Source organism: Atta colombica, unplaced genomic scaffold (assembly GCF_001594045.1).
Source record: "Atta colombica isolate Treedump-2 unplaced genomic scaffold, Acol1.0 scaffold102, whole genome shotgun sequence".
Classification (NCBI taxonomy): Eukaryota; Metazoa; Arthropoda; class Insecta; order Hymenoptera; family Formicidae; genus Atta; species Atta colombica.
Window position 1 is genome coordinate 765569 of NW_017259187.1, and position 23819 is coordinate 789387.

At 39.7% G+C, this 23819-nt stretch overlaps 1 protein-coding gene across 2 annotated transcripts in view; it reads left to right on the forward strand.

The window, feature by feature from the left end:
- The first annotated feature begins 570 nt into the window (after positions 1-570).
- The window catches only part of LOC108687176 (toll-like receptor 6), a 52095-nt gene continuing 28846 nt past the window's right edge, over positions 571-23819 (forward strand). Inside the window, exons 1-2 of one of the 2 annotated variants that reach the window (XM_018192821.1) lie at positions 571-755; positions 1118-4994. In XM_018192821.1, coding sequence (XP_018048310.1) covers positions 1298-4978 — 3681 coding nt within the window. In that variant the 5' untranslated portion in view covers positions 571-755; positions 1118-1297 and the 3' untranslated portion in view covers positions 4979-4994. Of the gene's footprint in view, positions 756-1033; positions 4995-23819 lie in introns of those variants that run through there. The other variant, XM_018192812.1, reaches the window with a different exon arrangement.

The following is a 23819-nucleotide window of genomic DNA, read 5'->3' on the forward strand; positions in this document are numbered from 1 at the left end:
TGTATGTCGATCGCGTGTAATGGTAACAGCAGCGCACGGGCGTGTGCGTGTATTATACGCAGCCGAGGGGCGCGCGTATACGCGCAAGAAAGACGCCGCTTCGCATACGAAACGCAGCCAGTGCAGGACATCCTCGTCCTACCCCGAGGTCCTGCGGTAGGCGCGTGCTCACTCCACTTGGTGCCGCCGCTCGCCGCCGCTATGTGTGAGTGCTGCCGCCACCGGTTCGGTGGGGATAGAAACGATTGGTGGACGCTGCGTCGAGTTAGATGCCGAGGAGATCTTGCTCGTCAGTCGTGCGGTGGCCGTCGTACCGAGCGTTACGGTCTTTGCTGTCGTAGGGAGAGACGCTCTCTGCTCCGATCTCTATTTCTCTATATTTGTCCATCGCCGTTACCGCGGATAGCCTAGGTCGTGAAATCATCCTTTCTTATCGTTTCTTTTTCTCTTTGATCAACGACTCTCTCTCTCTCTCTCTCTCTCTCTCTCTCTCTCTCTCTCTGTCTCATCTTCTGGAATCTTGGAGTTTGGCTGATCTATCAATGGACTCTGATCGAGAAATCGGAGCATATTTGCTTCGACATCGACATCGAGGAAATAGTGTGATGTGCGGGATCTTGTAATGGCACATCTCGGGACGCGATTCGAGGAGTTGGCACGAGACGTCAATGTCGTGCGGATAACAGAGCACGTCCCCCTGATCGAAATGCGGGATATCGTAGCGAGACGCGACATTAGTTTGTCAGCGAACCATCGTAAGTGGATAACATTCTGATACAGGGTTGATGCTTGTTAAACGACTTTAACGTGACGTAACTCGATAAACACTGTCGATCGATTTTTAAAAAACTCAATTCAAGACGAATCCGGAATTTAGAGAACATCGCGAACAATAGAGTAGCTTGTTTTTGCCTGTAAAGAAACATCCGTATCCGTGCAAAATATTCATGCCGCGCCGAACAAATCCTATGCTCTAAATCAAGTGAAATAGTGTAAACAATCTTGGATATAATTAAAATTACGTTATAATAATTACGATTTTGAGAATTATACCGATGAATCGATTATATTCTTGATTCATGTGGACACTTGATGATCAGTCTGTAAATGCTCACAGTTAATCGAATCGGAGTGAATATATACTACGACGGAGCGAACAGTTTCAGTAACACATCTCGGTCAGGCTAGCGTGAATAGACGCCTAGCACAATAACTGGTAACGTGACGCGGTCGCGCGGCATGTGATGATTAGGAAGCAGAAAACCGGTACCAAGCGCAGGCAACGAGTTCACTAAAGATGCGTGGGCTCGTCGGTCGGCACGAAGGTCCCGGGAGAAGATCGTTGTCGCTGTCGTTGGCTTATTACTGCCTGCTCGTGCCAGTATACCACGTGCTCGCCGTGACCAGTGAGCTACCGCCAAAGCTCGATTTACCGGACTATTGTTCGTGGGATTTGCACCAGGATGGCGCGCTCACTTGCGTTCATCATTACACGGGCAACGACTCGCTCAGGACAAACTTTTCTCAGGTTACGAGCGAGTACGTGACCTCCATGAATATCGTGTGTGAGGACTCCGATGAGGAAGATGACAATGGCGTACTCAGCGTGGACAGCTTCCTTCATTTATGGCGGCTGCGGTCGTTGAAGCTGACCGGATGCAAGTTGATGCATTGGCCGGCCAAGCTACTCAGCGGTCTTCGCGATCTCCGTAATCTGACCGTTAGAACACTGAATGGACATAAAACCAAATACAGTTTGGAACTGGAAAGCGGCGCTTTTGACAATACGCCGCAGATTGAAAAACTTGATCTGTCATGGAATAATATCTGGCAAATACCGGATCGCCTGTTTTGCCCCTTATCGAATTTAGTAACTTTAAACATCTCGTGGAATTCGTTGAAGGACATTACGGAACTTGGATTTCAAGATGTCACTGAAGAAAAAATATCTGAAAAGCAGCATCCGAGACGGATTCAATTGGAATCCACGCCGGCTCCTCTTCCATGTTCCCTGGATGTGCAATCGTTAGACATGTCGAATAATCAAATTTCCGTGTTGCCTATCAATGGATTCTCGTCGTTGAAACGTCTCAAAGTATTAAATTTGTCCAGCAATGCTATCTCCATGGTAGCAGACGGAGCTCTGCACGGACTTAGATCCCTTGAGAACCTCGACCTATCTGGGAACAAAATCGTCGCTTTGCCGACGGCGATGTTCCGGGATGCGAGCAAGTCACTGAAGGAGTTGAGATTGCAAAACAACTCTATCAGTGCGCTGTTGTCTGGTTTGGTGGCCAACATGAATCAACTAGTCACCCTCGACTTGTCAAGGAACGTTCTGACTAGTTCGTGGTTAGACTCTGGAACATTCTCCGGATTGATACGCCTTGTACTCCTGAATCTATCTTATAATCGAATTAGCAAACTAAATACGACAATTTTCAAAGATCTCTATACCTTACAAATTTTAAATCTCCAATTTAACGAGATAGATTCAATATCAGCGGACACTTTCGCGCCGATGAGCAACTTACACACCCTAGAATTAGCTCACAATCGTTTGACTTATCTTGATGCTTATTCCCTGAACGGATTATTCGCGCTCTCGCTGTTGGCCTTGGACTCCAACTTGCTTGAGGGAATTCATCCGGACGCTTTTCGGAACTGCTCGAGCATGCAAGATTTAAATCTGTCCGGCAACAATCTTGACAGCATACCAGTGGCGCTAAAAGACATGAGGATATTACGGACCCTCGATCTGGGCGAAAACCAGATCAGAAGCCTGAATAAGCCTGGTTTTCGAGGAATGTCAAGTCTTTATGGGCTAAGGATGATCGGCAACGAGATCACTAACGTCACGCAGGAGGATCTCGTAGAATTGCCGGCGTTGCAAATCTTAAATCTTGCCAGGAACAGAATCGAATTCGTGGAGAATGGTGCATTCGCTGCCAATCCAGCACTTCAAGCGATCCGATTGGATTCAAATGTATTGCAGGACATGTCTGGCATCTTTATAAACGCGCCCGGTGTTTTGTATCTAAACATGTCTGACAATATGATTACGCAATTCGATTATAGCTTCTTGCCTGAAAAATTACAATGGATGGATCTACATAAAAATTTTATCGAAGATCTTGGCGTAGCGCCACGGAATATGAATCTGCAGACGCTCGATGTATCATTTAACCGGCTAACGAGGATAGATTCTCGATCGATTCCAGATTCTATCGAGTTGCTGTTCGTCAACAATAACCTGATAGCCTCCGTGGAGCCGCAAACATTCTTCGCAAAGACGAATCTCACTCGAGTGGATCTCTACGCGAATCTGATTATCAAGATGAACCTCTCAGCGTTCCAGCTTACTCCGATGCCATCTAACAGACAACTTCCGGCGTTCTACATCGGCGGAAATCCCTTTATATGCGACTGCACCACGGAGTGGTTGCAGAGGATCAATTCGCTTACGCTGAGACAGCATCCGAGGGTGATGGATCTCGAGTCCGTTTACTGTAGATTACCTTACGATCGTCACAAGTCGTTTATACCGCTGTTGGAGGCAAAATCTTCACAATTCTTGTGCACATACAAGGCACACTGCTTTGCTCTCTGCCATTGCTGCGACTTCGATGCTTGCGATTGTGAGATGACGTGTCCGACGAACTGCACGTGTTATCACGATCAGTCCTGGTCGGCAAATGTCGTCGACTGTTCCAGCTCAGGCTACAAAACACTGCCAGGTCGGTTACCGATGGACGCAACGGAGGTTTATCTCGATGGGAACAATTTCGGGGAACTGAATTCTCATTCGTTCATCGGCCGGAAAAACTTGCAGATCCTTTATGCGAACGACAGCAACATCATCGCGATCCGCAATCATACCTTCAGTGGTTTAAAGCGGCTGCTTGTGCTACATCTGGAGAACAACAAGATAAGTTTTCTTAATGGCGTAGAGTTGATGCCTTTAGAAAATCTAAAGGAACTTTATCTGCAAAATAACCTGTTAACATATATTGATAATGGTACGTTCTTGCCATTACGCCAATTAGAAGTCTTGCGTTTGGAGAACAATCGACTCGGCACTTTCGCTCTTTGGCAATTGGGCCAAAATCCGTATCTAGTCGACATCGGTTTGTCTAGTAATCCGTGGAACTGCGAATGTTCGTACCTGGATCGCGTACGAGAGTGGATGTCCCGCAATCAGGCGAAGATCAACGACTGGCAAAGCGTCACCTGTTCTCTAGGCGTACCCATAACTCTTCCAGCGAATGGATCGGTCATAAATTGCGCGGCATTAACGGGCACGACTTCCGTCGTCGAGACGCATCCGCTGGAAGCTTATCTACCGGTACTGCTAGCCACAGTTGTGCTGATTTTCGCAGCGGTGGCGTTGGTGTGCGGCGCAATCAGGCATCGTCGTACTCTGAGAACCTGGGCCGCGAGCAGATGCGGTCTACGGGCGTGCTACAAAACCGCAGCCTTCGAGGATCAGGAGAAACCATTCGACGCCTACATCTCCTATTCTGCGGTCGACGAGGCCTTCGTCTCTACGATTCTCGTGCCGGGTCTTGAAACTTCATATAGGCTGTGCTTACACTATCGAGATCTTGGTGCCGGCAGCAATGTTGCTGACGCCGTAGCCGAGGCGGCCGATTCTTCGAGGCGCACTATTCTCGTATTGTCGAAGAACTTTCTGCATGGCGAGTGGTCCAGATTTGAATTCAAGGCGGCCCTGAGGGACGCTCTCAAGGGAAAGGGCCGCTCGGTAATTTTGCTTCTGGTGGGCGGTGTGTGCCCACGGGATCTTGATGCCGATCTTAAAAAGAGAATCTCGTCGCACACTGTGCTGGTATGGGGGGACAAGTTGTTCTGGCAGAAGCTGAGGTTCGCCATGCCGGACGTGTCTCCGGTTCCCGTTTTAGAGAGACCTTTGCCATTGCCGCCACCGCCGCCACCGCCGGTGCATCATCAATGGACGTAGAACTGCCGTTATTTAGGTGAGAGAAAAAAAAGCACATTCTTTCATTTTTAGAATAGTATACACGTTAATATTTTTCATACAACAGCGCCTGCTTTATAAATTGTATCCCGTGTTTGTATATATGAAGCAACATATAAAACAAGATTTTCATCAACATTCTATAAAAAACTGGTTCGATATTATATAAATCTAGAAATAATTAAAATTATATCTTCGAATTTTGATCTTCTACATCGTACACATATTATATCTAATGAATTTGCAGATTTGCATATGAATATTTATCGCACATCTTATCCAACAGATAATATCCGATAGTATTATTATTGTTTATTACTGCACTTTTATAGTATAGAAATAGAATTAGAAATAGTATTTATGAATTAATCTGGGGAAAATATAAATAATATGACATAATGCTCGAAATGCATCATACGGTATTTTTGTTATTTCTCTTGAATGTTTTTTTAGTTAAATAAACAATATTTGTAACTATTATACAGCTGTGATTGGACATAGGATATTCGTAATTACGAATTTACATTTTTTGTGTCTTAATTACTGTAATTCTAGAAAACAAAATAATATATCTTATTCAAAATAATATATATTATTAGATACCCATACGAATCATACAATTTCTAATATAGTACGACAGTAAATATTATCTTCTTTAGCAATAGCCTTTCTCGAAAGATCGTGTACATAACGTGCTTTTGTATATCCTAAAATGAGAGTAATGTTGCTTCCGGTTGTTGAATACTTACGATGAAAAGTTGGCTAAGTACGAAGTCGTTCATCGTTAATCCAATAGAATTCATAATCGATGTTCGCGTGCCCATAAAAGCGCCGAGTAGCGCGCGTACGTACATAATGGTAACAGTTCAAATTATATATAATTCCTAAACGACAGGCTAACGAGGCGGTAGTCGTGCCATTGAACGCGCTTCTACACGACCTGTAGCCCATTTAACGGCGACACATTTTGCGCTATTGTGATCGGGGGCATGAATGAGATCATCTTTCGATGGTCGGTTTTGCGCGAACATATGGGTCGACGGGAAATATACGAAAAGTCGCATTAAATCCGTCGTTACATGTCCGCCAGCGACCAGCGAACTAGGAAAGTCCATCAATCGTCCGGACCATTTGTGCTCTCATAACTATTCTCACTCAATTAGCGATTAAGTCTGCTTTGTCCGAATTCGGTCCCCTGTCAGAAGCATAAAAGACCGTAAACGGTGTAAATTCGACAATCGTTTTTCTTAAATGTCGATTTTTGCAATCAATCTGACGAAAGTCCTGCGTGTTATTCGATTGATAATTATCGTAATGAATTTTATTTGCATTTTTACACGTTATTAATATAAATAGATTAGTAGCAATCACATTATATAATAATTATATATATATATATACACACATTATATAATAATTTATTTGATTGCAATGTATTCTTGACGATCTTATTTTACCGATCAGCGTTTCTAAATTAATGTGAAATTGATAATGAAAGTGCAAGAAAAAATAATGTAAAAAAAACTTTATCTAGTGTCGCTATGTTCTCTAACTCAAATACTCTAACTCAGAATTCGTCATATTTGTAAAATATGAGCAAGTTGGATACAACATTTTAATACAGAGAAAAAATCACGTTCAGAAAGCATTAAAATATCTCGCCTACAACTTATTATTAACTTGTATTCTACTATTCTATATTGCTATAAAATAAAGCGTTGCAAAATATCTTATTTTATTTCAAAATTTAATTTCTTGACTGTTATATTATTCGTTACAATTTATAATTACAAAAACAGAAATGTAACAAATACATACAATAATCATTACGTTTGTATTTGCTATGTATATAACAAATATATCTCTATTTATCATTTTGTTCTATGAATTTACTATAATAATTAACTGGAATAATAGCAAATAGTAAATACGTATTTACTAGAATTAAATCTGGATTTTAATCTATTTACTAGAGCTATGAAGCTATTAAATATTACATTATGAAATTTTGATTATTACATCCATTTAAATATTCTTTTTTTCTTACAAAAAACTTTCTTTTAATGATATTTTTATAACAAACATTTTGTCTTTATTGATAGTAGATAAGTAATAAAAATCTTTTCTGCTTTATTTAATTTAATATAATAAATTAAATTGAATTATATTCTCTTTGTTTTCATGTATTCTCTGAAAGGAAATTTTAACCACAATTATTTAGTGGTCATAATACAACATAATTGTCTAAAATAACTCATTATTGCACATTTAACAGCAATTTTATTTCGCATTCTATTCTCCCATCGGGAAATGACGAGTAATTTCGTGATCCGCCTGCTCGTCCGCCCGACTCGTGCCTTTGTAATCACCAGCCGAATAGAATTATCTCTGTCACGCAGATCGGCAACGTGGAAAAGGGAGGCCGAATGCGACGGATGTTACATTAAAGCCAGCGCGACGCGCGAGAAAATTAGGAAAGTCAATTGATCGTCCGATTTCCCGCAACAATGCCTTTCTCCCCTGACCACAGACTGCCAGACAGGCTCTCGATTTTCTTTGTATCAGGTGACCGACCATTCGCCGCGTTAACTTTCCGCGACACGCTTCAGTTTCAGCTGTTACCCGAGAGCTCCGGCGCGAAATGGTGGTTATGGCTCGAAAGGGTGAGTTGAAAATACGAGAGAGAGACTGGGAGAAATCCGGAAGGTCCCTTTTTACCCCATAAACTTCTAGGTTGGCGCCTGCGTGGTCGACGCTTCCATTAAAAGCTAAGGCGTCGATAAGCAACGATACCAACTCTCTCTCTCTCTCTCTCTCTCTCTCTCTCTCTCTCTCTCTCTCTCTCTCTCTCTCTCTTTTTTGCTCCCCCAACGGGATTACGTAAAGTTATTTAGCCGGAACGTGGAAATGCTTATTGTCACGTTAGCTCGCCAACTAAATTTTCATAGTAGTGTACCGCAGCTGTTCGCTTCCTGCCTGGGTAGACCGCAAATGGATGCGATTTGCGAAATCTTGAGACAGTTACGCGGAGCTGGAGAACGCTAGTCGCTTTCGCCAGCTTCACGAAGAGAAACGATTTCGCGTTTTTTATTGTGATTTATCGCGCTTCATACGCCTACCGTTAAAGGTGGGATTTCGTTGTCAGTTTCGGTTTCGAGTATGATGTACGATGTCGCTGCTGGAAACAACTTTTTATCGATTGAGTTATCATACAGTAGTCCGTAACGAGCGTTTAAGCGCGGCAATTCGATCTCGTAACATCGTCGTCGAATTCGGCCCCTTTTCTCGATTTCGGGCGGAAACTTACGACCATGTAGAATAGGATTCGTTAAGGGTAGTTTCTCGCGTATTTTCGGTGATGGGTTTTCCGAACGTTCACGACCTTTTCCCCTTCCCGTACGATCCTTCGGAGAAACCATTTAACTGCTCGTCTGACGATAACGTCATCGTGAAGGCAGAGCCACGGAGCTTTTCAATCTTCGTAGATAAAAAAGCACCGGGCGGTCGCAAAGTAAAATGCCTTAATAGAACTCCCGTCGACGGAAGAACGTACTCGAAATGTCTACGAAACGGCAGGTAGAATCTTCGATCGTAGGTATACCTGCCTGTACCGTTCGTTCTGTACTTGACAAGGGCACACCCGAGTCCAGAAGACAAATGGGTTCCCTGTCGACCTTGCATACTCTCTTAGAGAAAAGGAATAAGAAATTGAAAAGTGATTTGTATACTAATTCGTTTCTCGCACGTTCGTAGATAGGTTCAAGCACATTTCGGTGTTCTAGGCGCGAGATGGCCATACGCTTTTTATACATGTCACGTCTTACAATTAGTCATATTAGGAAAATAAGTGCAGCTGAAATATGTTTCCAACTTCTAGGCGCGTGTCTCTCAAGAATCTTTAAAATTGACGACGGAACAACTCCTGAAAATGTTTTGAATAATTTTAGATTAGATTATATGGGTTGTTTTTCTTTTAAGAGACACAGTACATCGACACTTACATTATTTTATCTTTCATAATATTCAGTGCATAACAAAAATAGAACACAAAAATACAACACTCTCTTATGTCGATTTTATCTTCAAAAAGAAATGCAGCCATGAATTTATCGTGAGAAGATATAATCCTATTTTTCGATACAGCATGCATTAAAAGCTATCCTATTTACATCACCTAGAAAAACCGGAAAAGCTACATGTCATGGTTAATGCTTCCGCGCTAATTTCGCGCTGATTTTTGCAGCAGCACGATTTCCACGCTTCGTTACATGCCTTATCCGAAATAGCGTTCGTATACATAATCTAATGGATTACGTGTCTAAAAGTCACGCATCGTGAAAGGAAATAAGAGTGACGCGGGTCTGCTCGAGTAGTTGAGCGCACGAGTTTTTCGTACGTGCGATGCAGGTAAATAAGCGTGAGCTAGAACAAACCGGTAATCGATGCTCAGAAATTCTTGCGAGAAAATGTATCGCGAGAGACGAGACCTAACGATGGGAATGGTCAAGCATCTAGGAACCCCAAGTTTCTTAATTATTAGTTTCATAATTACGTTTGAATTAATTGTAATATCGCGAACTTGTGTTGGTGTGTATAGATATATATTTTTTTTTTTGCTGGATCGATTATTTATTCGTGCGCGCCTCCAAATTAATTATAGTAGATGTTACGTCTTTACATATATATATATATATATACAGTATATACTCCGCTCATTATAATTTTCTACACGTTGTACAAACTGCGCGATAAACTTTATGGCTGCACGTATTACGAAGAAAATTATATCTGAGCGTCAATTATGAACGCGTTGAGAAAGAGTTGCATCGTTAATCAAAATACGAAGATCACAGCATCTTAGAAATAAAAGAAATTGGCAGAAAATTGATTAACAGAACGAGACAAAAGTATGCATCTAAAATTTAAGAAATGCCTAGCTGCCTCCCCCATTTAATCAAATCTTAATGAATAAAATATATAATAATGCGCTATTTATGCACTCTTAAAATCCGTAAAAAAAATTTTGTGAGGGGGGGAGGCTAAATAGGCTGTCAGTCAGCCCCCCACAAAAAAATTTTTTTTTAGCTAAACGAAATGAGCATAAAAAATTTTTTTGCGGATCTATCTTGAGTTATTCTGTATGAATATTACTCGATTTTAAGCTTATCTTAGACTTATTAACATTATGTATTATTGTCATTTCTCTCGTTATTTTTTCAAATATTATTGTTAATTAGATTTATTAATAACAAAATATTGTAAATGAATTACTTGTGAAAATCTATTATAATAATTGCTATTTATTGTCCATTAGTCTTTAAATTATTAAATTGCTTAAACGATCAAATTTTATCGAGAAGTGAAAAATAGAATTTCTAATAATTGCGTCAAATACAGCATCTGAAAATCTCATATTCGATTTTTCCACTTGCCCAAATGCTTGATAACTGCAGATTATTTTATGTTAACATGATACAAAACGTAAAATAATTTCTTATTAAAAATTTTAAATTAATACCTTCAGTTGAAATTGTATATTTACTTTTTCCTTTATCTAAATCCTTACTGTTTAGCGCTTTTTTACTAGCGTAATTTGATTTTTAAAATTTTATAAGTTAATAAAAAAATTATCTTTTAATTTAATTTAAAGAAAGTTATACTAATTTAATTTAAAAGACATTTATTGATTTAAATGATATCTATTTGATTATCTTTAACTAAATTAAAAGATAGAAATACAAAAAATATGTAAATGCCAATTGATATTATAAAATCGAAAGGCTTCCCGTTTCGATAAAATCCTTTTCGTCGCAGACAATGTTCGGTCATGCGTACGTGTGTACTCGCGAAAGAATCGATTCTCACAGACATAGAAAGTTATCTACGCGTATAGTCACGTCTCAGAGTATGAGTCAATGATCCGGAAGACTTGTCCCTGGTGATTCCGAAAGAGCGACTGACGAGGGACGATGAGGGTTTTCGCGTATCGACGCGACTATGGTATTACGTTTCCGAGATTGGCATATCGCTCGCCAATACTGTGGATGCATTGTCCGTCGTTGTCATCCTCGTTGTCGTTGCCGTCATCGTCGTAGCCGGCAAAATGTACGGAAGCATCCCCGAGCCCTCTTGCCCTTTCATTGTCGGTTCGACGCGCGGTGTTTTACGGCGAGCTTCTTCGTTCTTCCGCCAATGCATTCCGAATTGTACACCCTGCTGTCGTATACCTTCGGGAGGTCCTATTCTCTCTTCGGCTGTTCGCCATTGTACTCGCCTTTAGTGCGGGCTGCCGTCGGAAGTCAGTGGAAATGTAACTCGTGGTGCTCGCGTACGAAACGAGTCAAATAAGCCGGCGACGAATGCACCTTTTTCACAATACCCGGAGAAACTCTCGAGAACGTCCGCCGTTGACATTTTTCGAACGATGCAACCGCTCGTAAAAGTACAGTACGTATTCGGAAGATCGGTTCCGGCTTTTACATTCGGTGACAGAAACGTGTCATCGACATGCAACCGTCACTGTGGAATGGATAAGTAATGATCAGTGTCGTCGATAGACGAGATAGTCGAATCTTTGAGATTGGCGTGCGAGATAGTATTTCAATTTGTAATATTCTGAATCCCCGAATAATTAACGTGCCATTCTATATCGCACTATTAAATTCATCATGTCAATTATACTTAATTTGAATTATTTTTAATCATTTCTATAGGTCGCCACTGCTTCTGCAATATGTCGTTAATTTAATTAACAATCGAAATTAAATAAAAATTAATAAAATAATTTATGTAAAATATATATTAAATTGTGATTTAAATTTAGTTTATTATTTACTAAGTGCATATATTAAGATGGATGTTACTTTGAAACTAACCACAGATCTTATATTTTGACATGGGAGTTATAATAAAAGTAGTAAAATGTTATTTAATTTATCCTTGGATATCTAACAGTATGTCATCTTTGCTATTTTATCTTGTTAATAATTAGAAACTATTATCTAGATGCTTTATTTAAGGAAAGTATGATTTTAAATCAGTCGAGGAATCTATTAAAGATAAAATCGGAGTAAAATTTCGAAATAGAAATAGAATTAAAAATAGAAATAGAATTTTATTCTCTTCGTAATGTAAATACTATTTACATGTAGCCAAGAAGGGAATTTGATTTACAAATACATATTTATTTTTATCTTATTTATCTATTCATACTTGCGCGTTTTTTTATTTTAATATTTATTGCTTTACTTTCTGACTTTCTTTCTATCCTTATTATTGCTCTTCTATCTTATTCATATTTTTAGTATATCATCACTGTTGATATATGTTATTTCTAATTATATTATTTTTAATTTAATTTACTTTATGGCAAGACTCTATAAATAGATTACTAATGTTAATAGAATAAAATATGATACAATAGACTATAGTAGCTTGCAAATGATTACGCATCAGCAAAACTGCTGCTACAAAGCCTGCCAGCAATAAAAAGGACATAGACAAAGATGCAATAAGTAGTGAAGCAATATAAGTATATTCATATTTTAAAAATGTTATCACAGTCCCAATATGCATAGTTCTTTCTATATAGATATACCTCTTTTTTTATTAGTTATCCCAATTTTCTTACTATCATATTTTTCTTCCCCTCCTTCCCCCTCTCTCTCTCCTTTTATTAAATTCTTTTTACTAATTTTTTTTGGATATTTCGAAACATAGTTAGCTTGTCGCATTTAGGAAATATAAAGAAGAAAGTTTAGATAAAAGTTTAGATAATTGACGGTTATACTTTCAAAATAAAATGCGGATTCGTTCGTTCGGAGAAAAGTGACGTAACGCACCGAGTTATGCGATTTTATGACGACTCGTCGCTATGTGGCTGCTTCCTAGAATCTTTACTAATCTTATCGAGTGCTGTACCGGTATGCCCATAAAACACCTGCATCTGCGCGATATTTGAGGAGGTCGCAGAACGCTTTTATGGTGCTTTTAGCTCGACTTGTACGTGGCACTGTCATCGTCGCTTCGCGGCTTTTTTCTCAAGTCCCGCGCATGACACGGAAGAACAGTGAGACAGCTTCCCAGGAAAGCCGTTAAACGGCTTATCTGGCGATGTATTTGGTCAATTTGAGGAGGCATCCTTTCCCTTTAACACCTTTCGATTTTCTGGTCGCCACGTCCCTGTATATAGCCGGGTTCTCCGCGTCTCACTTAAGGACCACTCCGACTTTTAATTCGTGCTGCTTTTCATCTTATCGCGCGACGCTTCTCTCCCTCCTTTTTATTAGCGTTTCTGACTCGCCCTTTGCACTCTTCGAGACTCTTTTCCTTGAACAATGGAGGCGGGCGACAGCTCGCGCCGGAACGATGACGCGATTCGAGGGGAGAGCTCTTGAAAAATTTACGCGGTCCTCCTTTAGACACTCCTTGCGATTTGTATACTTTATGTCAACCCCCTTCAACTTCTGTGTTCAGTGGATCTTAATAGCAAAATATTTGCCGTATTAATGGATTCTTCTTGTACGTGCTGAAATTCGTACCATCGATGTATTTACACTCATAAAGATATGCATGAATGTATAATGGAGCTTCGCGCGATTACACATGCTTTTTTACACGCGATCGATGCAGAATGGAACGGTTATGGATATAAATGCCGGCATCATAAAATATGGTTACATTGACCTCTCTCTTTTTTTCTCTTAGTATTCTTACGAGCTACTCAGTGATATATCAACGTATATGGCTGTTTTCCCCTAACGTTTCGCCGACTTAGTAGTGTCGAAGGAACGGATGTGACTCACCGCAAAGGGACCAAATGAATTTTCGGTGGATTCATAGCCACGCATAAATCGATACCCATCCACCATAAGGTGGATGCATACTGGGCGGTATGAGAGAACAAGGGATACAAATCTTTTTTGTACGCTACCTCACGTACGCGTTCCGCAAAAGCGTACCGCCGACTCTCCCGTACGTGATTTACAAATTTTCGAGTTAGAGTTAATTTGCAATTTACGCGTTGCGGATCCGCACCGGTTAGGGGCAACGTAACAAATATCAGAGTTAATTCGCTCTCGATTCCGCAATAAACGAAGTTAGCGCGCGAGCATGCCGAGAGGCCAGCCTTAACACGAATACCGAGCGAGAAAAGGGTTTCGTATGTTATGATTGAAAACAACGTGCGAAGCTGCTCCATATGTATATATATATATATATATATATATATATATATGTGTGTGTGTGTGTGTGTGTGTGTGTGTGTGTGTGTGTGTGTGCATACATACTACATACATGCCGTTTTATTTCTAAAACTAAAATAATTTGCTGCACTATGCTGGCAGAATAAATCTCTTTCAAATGTCTTGCGTCTGCTTTTTGTGTGTTGTCACAAAAGTACCTCGATTTTTAACAAAAATAAAAAGCGTTTACAATCTGTATAATGCAGCTATTTCCATACATTAAAAGAATAACTTTTCAGGGTATGATTTTTCGATACTGAACTTTATTATTCTGAAAGAGTTACAAGGGAGTAATAATAAATCCTTCTCAATTCACCTTTCTCTTCAACGCATATGATTCTCAATTAATCATTCTGAAATGTCGTGTTATCCGTTTCTCATTTTGCTCAAAACGTACAATTTAAAATAATAGCTAATTTCCCTCCGGCCACGTAATTCGTTATACAAATGTATAACAACATAATTACTTAATATTTCTGAAGTTTCATACACAAAAGTTTTCGTAAGTAGCGCATCTTGAATTTGGCTAGTTCCGAAAGTTAATAAAGAGCCATAAATTGTCACGAGTGTTTCTTATTGTGAATTATGCGATTTGTAGAGCGGCGCGCACGTTCACTCGCGGTTTTCCAAAGTGCGTACGCAGGTGATGCGCAACGCAATGCGACAATTTTCCGCCGCACCGCCGTGTAATTAACACAACTGTAATACCGCAATGTTGCGGCCGAAGTTTCAGGAATGTAGAAGGCGGGTCAAGTCTATTACGGCTTGCACAATCGGCAATGGCAGACTAATTACTGAAGCTGCGAGCGGCTGACGCATTGCAATGTCGTCGTCGTCGTCGTTGTCGTCATCGTCGCCGCTGTTGTCATCGCCGTCGTTAGTTAGGTAAATGCCACGTTGTGTCGGGATTATTACGTATCTCGTTTACTTTTAACTAGGGCACACGTCTTTCCACGGTGTCAGGTTCATAATCCAGAATTCTCTCTCTCTGATCGCAGAAAGGACGATGAGTTGAACGGCGGACACATAACGGGCAGTGAAGCGTGACATTAAGAAGAGGTGTAGTTCCGTATAAAATCATAACGGAGCACACCGATGGAAATTCGGTCGCGAGCTGTGCTAACAGCAGCTGCAACGCGCCGAAGAGAATTCCGAAACGCAATCAATTTATCAGCAGCGGGTGCGCGAACGTGACCAGACTTAAGCATATGGCCGATTTAACGATGTCGGCCAGGGAAAGGGATCCATGACTACTCTTAGCACTGGGAGATTATGCGTTCACGCTGATCCTGGAATATATTTTCCTATTTTCCACGTCCGACACAAAGCTGTGAGAGTAAGAGAGAACGAGTGAAAGATCCGTAGAGACTCGCGCGAAAGAGAGGAATTCTCCCAATTATGCACCGCACTAGCGACGAATTTGTTATGGCGCGCATTGTTATTATAGCTGAATGTAACAATGAGAGACGCCGCATCCCCCTTCATTGACCGTGCAATGGGGGTGGAAATTTTCGAATTATCCGATGTATTCCTGTCGAGATTGCATTGGCTTTCATGTTGGTTAGCCCTGTCCGAGCTTCGGCGATCAAATTTTCTGTATCAGTGATTTCACGATTTCAGAAAAGCGAGTGACTTTCGACGTAACGAATCGCACGCGCATTTAAAAGTCAACACGGTTTTTTTCTTTGTGTTTCGACACGAAAGTCTGATTTATAGAATAGATTTATAGAATAGAGAAGAATGAAATTTGGATTGTTTCGTATATTTTTAGGATGACTTTTTTTTTTTAGAAATTCGTATATACAAATTCGCAAGGGACATATTAAGAATTGACTGATAGATAATTTCTTACTTAAAAAATGATTCCCGTATAAGGTGACATTTTTTTTCAATAATCTTTACAGTGTTTTTTTAAGATGTTTATTAGTATTGTTATTAAATTGATGAGCAATGTAATTTGTGATATTTTTAGCTTCAATTTATGAGATTGAAAAATATATTTGCAAATTTGCATATGAATATTATCAAGTATTGCTTTAAATAAAAATAGAAATCTTTCTTTTATTTAAGAAATTGTACAACTTTTGTTCATATTTAGGAAATAAACTTTTTCAAATCAAATATGAAAGAAGTGTGTTAAAATGAATTTGCGATCGATAATTTCAATCTATTATTATCATCATTTTCGTGATTGATAAACATTTACAAAAATACGGATATTGTGGCTAAAAAAGTCATGAAAAACCTATGAAGATCTATTTATTAGTCAAATTATCCACAATCGGTTGTTCAAGCGCTGAACAATCAAGCTACTTAGATGTTACGATTGATATTCACGTGAAAAGATGCAAACCTATCAGATCTCGGCTACATTGTGAAATTGGTTTGAAAAGGAACAAATTTTTCGAGAACGCTTTGCAATCGTAACTAGGACGGAAGACGAGTGCAACGCGATGGATTCTTTTCAAAGAAACTTTGGGATTTGCTCGGCAAGGTGGCCTCTACATCGCTCGTTCTCATACCGGCTTCCTCCTTAACATTCTCTTGTTATTTCAATTGCCGTCTCTCTTACCTGTCACCGTAGCGTCAGTCTGGCCGAGATGCCTGAAAAGAGCAAGCGGGAAGCGGAGAATTTTCTGCGTCCATTGAAAGTAAGATAAGCGTGAGCAGGATCCGATGCCTCCAGGGGGTGGGAGCTCAGCAAACGTGAAAGAAAAAGATGAGGTAGAAAGAAAGAGAAAGAAAGTTCGTCATTCTCTTGCATGGTTTTCTCTCCTTGGGAATCCACAAAATGGAGCGCGGTGCCTATCATAACATCCTCGTTTTATGGTAACAATCCAGAAGTAACAAGACATTCGCCGAAGGACATCGAGCGTAAAAAAATAACGCGAGCGGATGATTTACGTTAGCGGACGGGAAAAACAGCCGCATAATTTTGCCGTTTGCACGAGAGCCATACGAGTAGAGAAATAATTTTATAATATTACCTAACGTTTGTAAAATTTCTCTATGCTGAAGCTTAGCAATTGTAATATCAAAAAGAATTTTTTATTTAGAGTTTCATTCATTTTATCTAAGTGTATAAAGTGAAACGACCAAAATATGAAATACTCTTTCCAAAAATGACTCACCTACGTAACTATATACCTCATGCAAGAATACACAAATGTTCTCCGACAGAAAAACGATGCGTACTTTTAGAGAAGCGAAGAGAAATAGAATTTTTACATATCCACTTCTTTCATGAAAATATCTTTGTTGTCTTTGTTTGTCAGAAATTTGTAAAGTGGCATACGCGGTCTCTGCTATAGCGTTTTTATATTTGCGACTGCAACATATTCAACGTGAATGACATAAGATAGGGGCCAACAAGCACAAAGAGCATTTGACTAGTCTGCTAAAATGGTAAAAAGATACACGTAAAATACGCCGTTTTCCTGGATATAATCTAATTGGAAAAAATGCTAGAAATGTTTCGAAGGTATTTACAGGCGTAGGCAAACGGGGAAAAAATTACAGCGAAAGCGAAAAGTCGAAACGCGATATGCTTGCTACTCGCGGTAGAACGAGTCGTCATTAGGGTCTTTGAGCCCGCGGACGAAATTACGCTCGGATCTCCGTATGATCTGCGCTTTATTATATCCACTATGTAATTTTCATTTCATCCGTTTCACTTTGGACCGCGTGCGTGTCTTCGGGGCCCGTTAGATACTTTTTAATATATTTCCCGCGGCATTTTCTTCCTACTTTCCTTCCATATATTATAAGCATGGTCTTTGTTTTAGTATTTCCAGATAATTGAATTGATACTCGATGCGAATATCTAGTTTTAAATAAGAAAGGAAGTAAGAAAGGAAAGAATTAAAATGTAGATGATATGTTCAAACGATTTGTTAATACATGTAGTATTTATTAAAAAGAAATAAATGTAATGATGTAAGCGAATACATTTGCAACGAAATTAAACGATTACAGAAGAATGATAGAAAAATACCGTGAAACTTTTATTTTTTTCGATTATTTCTTTTCTAGTTCGATAGTCCAGGCATGTAGCACGTAACGGAATTCTTAAGTACAAATTTAAGGAGTACCAATGGTTCGCGCCGCGGTCGAATAAAACCGAGAAAAGTTTCGATTGATTTTTCAAGCTGAATTCACAAGCACTCATAATCCAAAGTTTCGAGGGTTTCAAGAGAGGAACAAAGTGTGAAGCGAAATGAGATCCTGCAGTGGAGATAACCGGGGACCGCGTGGTGGGAACCGTGGAAACAAAACTAATGTCGTTAGCGTAAATTTTAAAGAAAATAGAGGGGAAACTCTATTTCTCTTATGGGTCTGCTTTAATTAATAACTGAGTATATATTTGCGCATTCGTTTGTACAAAGAGCTCGTACGCCGGGGAATAACGTTTCACGTCTAATATATTTACTCTCTCGCTCCAGAGTATATTTACATTTATGGAAAATAAGTGCTCCGTGCAAATTCTCTTTAACTAAGGAAGAAGACGCTTGTCGTTCAATACTTTTAAGAGATTAAAATTAAACAGTCATCTGATTTTTGTATATTTTTATATTATTAATAATTGGAAATACTGTAAAAACTGAAAATATTTCAATATTCAATGATGTAATACTAATATAATCCAAACTCATTACGATCTTCTTGTTTTACTCTCTTGAATGTAAGTCAAGGGCCAATGCGACTATGAAATATTAAGCAGTTCAAATTGGAATATTTAATGAGTATGCAATCCATCAATCGATCGCCCTAGAATCTCGTAGATTAATGAATCTTTATTGAATAACAACTGTTTGAAGCGAGTCTCGAGATCCCTTCCAGGCGAGCTCTTGCACGATATTTACGTGGAAATGTCGTCGTCGCTAGCAATTGCCTTCCACGTTTTCATTCTCCCTTTGACATTAATTCCCGTGCTCGGGGAAATTAATTGGCGTTACACCGCGGGATATGCATGCCGAGTGCCGCCGTAATTAATAAGGCACAGTAACGGCATAGAAAACGAGCTAGTAGAAACCAGCTTGGCGGCGGATGATTAGCCTGTGGAGGAAATCACGGTGCGATAGCGCAAAATCTCGCGGAACAACGATTCGTCGTACCGGTTTTTACACAATGTCGCACCGTTCTTTTTATTCGTCGAGTCAACGCGACGAGAACCGTGTATTCTGCGGAAAGAGGGAAAAGGAAGGAGAGAGAGAGGGGGGGGAGGGGAGGAGAGAATGAGAGACGAGATGAAAGACGGCGGAGGGAACGGAAGCGGACGAACAACGAGGCATTGTTCGTCTCGCATGAGATTGGTGAAACAAGGATTACTTTACATGATGGTGTAGTGGTCGCGGGCATTAGGCAGGTGTTACGAGACAGTCTCGTAATCTCGTAACAGAGTTGCGCCTGGCGCACAATAATCGTTAGAACCGCGCATAATTGCGACCATCGTACGCGCAGTTTGCATAGCATTTCGTTACGGAGAATTTCTGATTTTACGATCGTCGTTCGCAATGCTGCGCACGGTAGCATAAAAATTTGCGTTCCAACGGAACTCGCGATTCTCTTCGGTAAGAGACGCAAAGTGAGCAGATTCGTCGGAGCAAAATTTTCCGCGCTCGGCGCCATTCGGTCCATTGATATCCGTCGGTGAGTTCACGATTGTAGAGGTGACTAAGTTTGTTCGCCTTGTTCGTGGTATCATCCTCCGTTCTCGTCGCCCACATGATCGAACTTTGCCATACACGGACGCCATAAAGCCACGTGTAATTGTGCAAACGCGGGGGCGATATAATTGAAACAGGAGCCGGAACAGCGAGGTAGAAACAACTACATCTCGATAGTCATTCGATTATTTGTGCGAAAAAGTCATAAATGCACTAATTAATTTCGAAAGCAATACATTATGTATAATATAATCTTAGAAAACATACCATATGTCTAATCTTTACAGTATTTTTATAGCTCCTCCAGCATTTTTAATTTACATTATGGGAATAAATTTACATTATGTGAGATAATTATTGCCGAGCTATAAAAATCTTTCAACATATAAAAGAACGATATAGACCTGTTTTTGTTATTTATAAAAATTATATTTATCTTAGGAAAAATAAAAAGAAAAATTCTGTATTTTGTTATTTTTATATTTCTGGCTTATTTTTCATTTGAGCGAGTTAATATTTTTTAACTCAGAAATATTTTTTAACGTGTCATTCTAGTTTGTTTTATTTTTTTATTTTAAGCAATTTCACATGTTAAATAATACGAGTGCATTCAAATCAATATTTAAGATAATCGATCGATGAAAATGTATAAAAGATATAATAATAAATTAAGATATATAACACCGTGTGTATATAAAGAAAGAAATTTTATTTAATTTAACACGTGATATCTTTTTATTTTGAAATTGGAATATAATATTTATTTAATATACACATATTCATATCATATCTTCTGAAAAATCCTATATGTTTCCTTTATGTTTTATATGAAATTTATCTATATCATTTATCGTGACATCAATCGAGTATACTCGTCATCGAGATACATGAAAATATCTCTTTGTAAAATGAAATCCGAAGCTTTCAATTGTACGTAAATAACGGAGCCACTCATTAATGCGACAAACTCACGCCATTATACATGAAACGCGAAACGTAACACGGTCAAAAATGAGCGATAATGAAGCTTGGCTTTAAACGTACTCGGCGAAAACTCGATTACCGGTGCATAAATTCGCCGCATCGGTTAAATTCACGAGTGTGCACATTAAAAAGTGGCTGAAATCGGGATTTATCTCGCACCATTTGGATTTGACTGCGTTTATAAAAAGGGTCAATTTTCCTGAGTATACCTGAGAGAAGATGAGTAGCCAATCTCACCTCTCCAGCTTTTTGAAAATAACGCGTACCGTAACGTGTTTGCCATCGACCCAACACTATCAGGATGCATCAGTCGGGCGAGTGATATCTCCTTGCTTTTTTTTCCCCTCTTCGTTGCAACGACCGTCGAGGTTATCCCGTGGCGGCAATATTTCGCGCGCATGATTGGACAAAAAGCAGCCTCGAGTGGTCTCGGGGAATGGAAGCGGCAAGCGGGTGCATGCCGTGCGAAGAGGATCAGAGGGAGGGCAGATGCTCACTCCGCAGCCTCACGCCCCGATACAATAGGGCTGGTGTACGGGGAAAATAATGGCAGTAAACCTATGGACCGATTCAATAGGGTTCCACCTTTCTTCTTTCCTCGTCGCCGCGGTCGATCGGGATATCTCTTTCACTTTCCTCTTCTTCACCCACACATTGTGTCCTTGTCTTCTCCCCCTGCCTTTCTTTCTGTTTACGCCAAGAAAGCCAAAATCGCTATATAATAGCACACGATCTGCATCCTGCGATTTTTCCAGCAAACATTTATGCAGCTTCGACGGATATTAAGTGATGGTAAACATACATGAAGGGACGCATAGGAGCTTTTTCCACACATTATTCGACTGTTATTAACGTTTATTTGAAATAATGATCTTTATAATGATCATTTTTTTAATATTAACATTTTCTTTTCGCTGCCAATTTATAATTTTCATAGGGAGTACAAAAATATAATTTTACGCCCTAAATTGATGAAAGTAAATGTAGAATAAAATAAATATTTAATTTTACATTGACTTAGTAATTACATTGACTTAGTACTCTTTAGCCAATTATTCATTGATGCATATCTTATTGATGATAGATATCCTGATAAAATTTAGCTTTACTATTCTTATTTGCTCTCACTGCGCTGCAGAGCAACCGTTTTTACTTCATCAGCAAAAAGTTGCACTGATGTAACAGATATCCACCTTCCTCGTCGAAGCGTCTCACCTTTCCTCAGATCTCTTTTATCTTCGTACCTTTCCATGCTCTTGTCCCCTCTCTTGCATTGTCTTTCTCTTCTCATCTATCTGTCTCGCTCGCTCTCGTCTGGTCACTCCATACTGTCTGCCAAGCCGAGAGAAGGTATACGCCCAGCATTGTGCTGATCCTGAGTTACGTCGCAGCGGCAATTGTGTCAAGTTTACGGTCGAGCGCTATTCCATTGACTGCGGCGTATGTATCTAATGTATGTCGCGGCATGAGTGGCGACTCACCTAGGAAGGTAGGTAGGATAGGAAGAGGAAGGGACGCGAGGATGCAACGTTCGCATCAAAGGAAGAATTACTGGGAACTAGTTTTCTATGGCCTACACGGCGGCTTCCTTAGGTGAAGTAAGGTCAGAAGGATGATTCCATTATAAGTTTCGCCGGCTCATCGAGCTCTTTCTCCCCACTCTTCCTTTTCTCCTCTCTTTCTCTGTCTCTCATCCAACAATCTTCAACTTTGTCTTTTTCTCTCGTTTTCGTATCGCTATCCGTTCGGCCGGCACGTCGGCTCCTACAAATTGCTGCGGCCGTCGCACTCGGTAGTGCTTATTCCATCAGCGGTATGATTCATTCTTTTTCCGGGGTATAATGTATTCCGCGTTTCCAGCCCTTCCGTTCCCGCTCCGCGTTTTATTTTCTCCACCTTTCTGTCTTCCCGTTGCATCTCTCACCTTCCCTCTTCGTCGCCTTTCCTCTTCTTTTTTCTTTTCTTTCTACCCCGTCCTACGTTTCTCCCCAGTATCCTTACACGCGTATATAACGACGAAATTTCTGCTGTCACGCCCGTATTTCCCGTCGCCCATTAATTAACAGCTATCTCGCGTTCGTTCGTTTGACATCCGGCGCCGGCAGCTCGCGACATTGCCGGGCAAAGAGTTGCCCGTCATGCACGAGACGGCTCGAGATCGCGTGAGAGCATTCCCTCGCATATCAAATGAAACTGGGATTGTCGGCGTCTTTGTGCGCATCTGGTTTGCTGAATCGGGAGTTAATTCATCAGTTGTCATGCAACTTTTCAACACGAGAATTAATACATTCGTGATTATGTGTCGGTGGCAGGATCTACGACTTGTCAGGCATACATTAAAGAAAGAGATTTGTATTTAATTGTTGATATCAGAACTCCGATACATCCGAAAAGTTTCAATACTGCGAAAAAAAAATCTGACAAATCATAGCTTGCAGTGGCAAAAATCACATAGTGGATCGTTTATCTGTGTTTATTGATAAATCGAGCATAAAATGGATAACGTTCGAGGTTTGATTTCTGTGGTAGTTACGAGTATATTTTGCTTGTCAAAATTGAACCGAAAAAAGATTTGTTTACTTAACAGTGTTTACCATTTACTATTGCATTGTTTATTTTTTTTTTTTAACAATATATAAACAAGCGTGCATTATTTTTAATTTAAAACCACTGCCGTACAATTTCCGTATTTTTTAAAATTTTAAACGTTATCGCACGACAATAGATATTGATTTTTATACTATTTTATAGTTTTTTGTTTCTGCAAAACTTAATGAAAAAAATATGAATATCCGAATTATAAAAATAATCCAGAGAAATCTCGTTAATTATTAACACAATTATTCATAGAATTATAGCTTTCATATGTACAATACAATTGCAAATTTTTTATTTAAACTATTAATATGCAAACTTTTAATCTAATATATA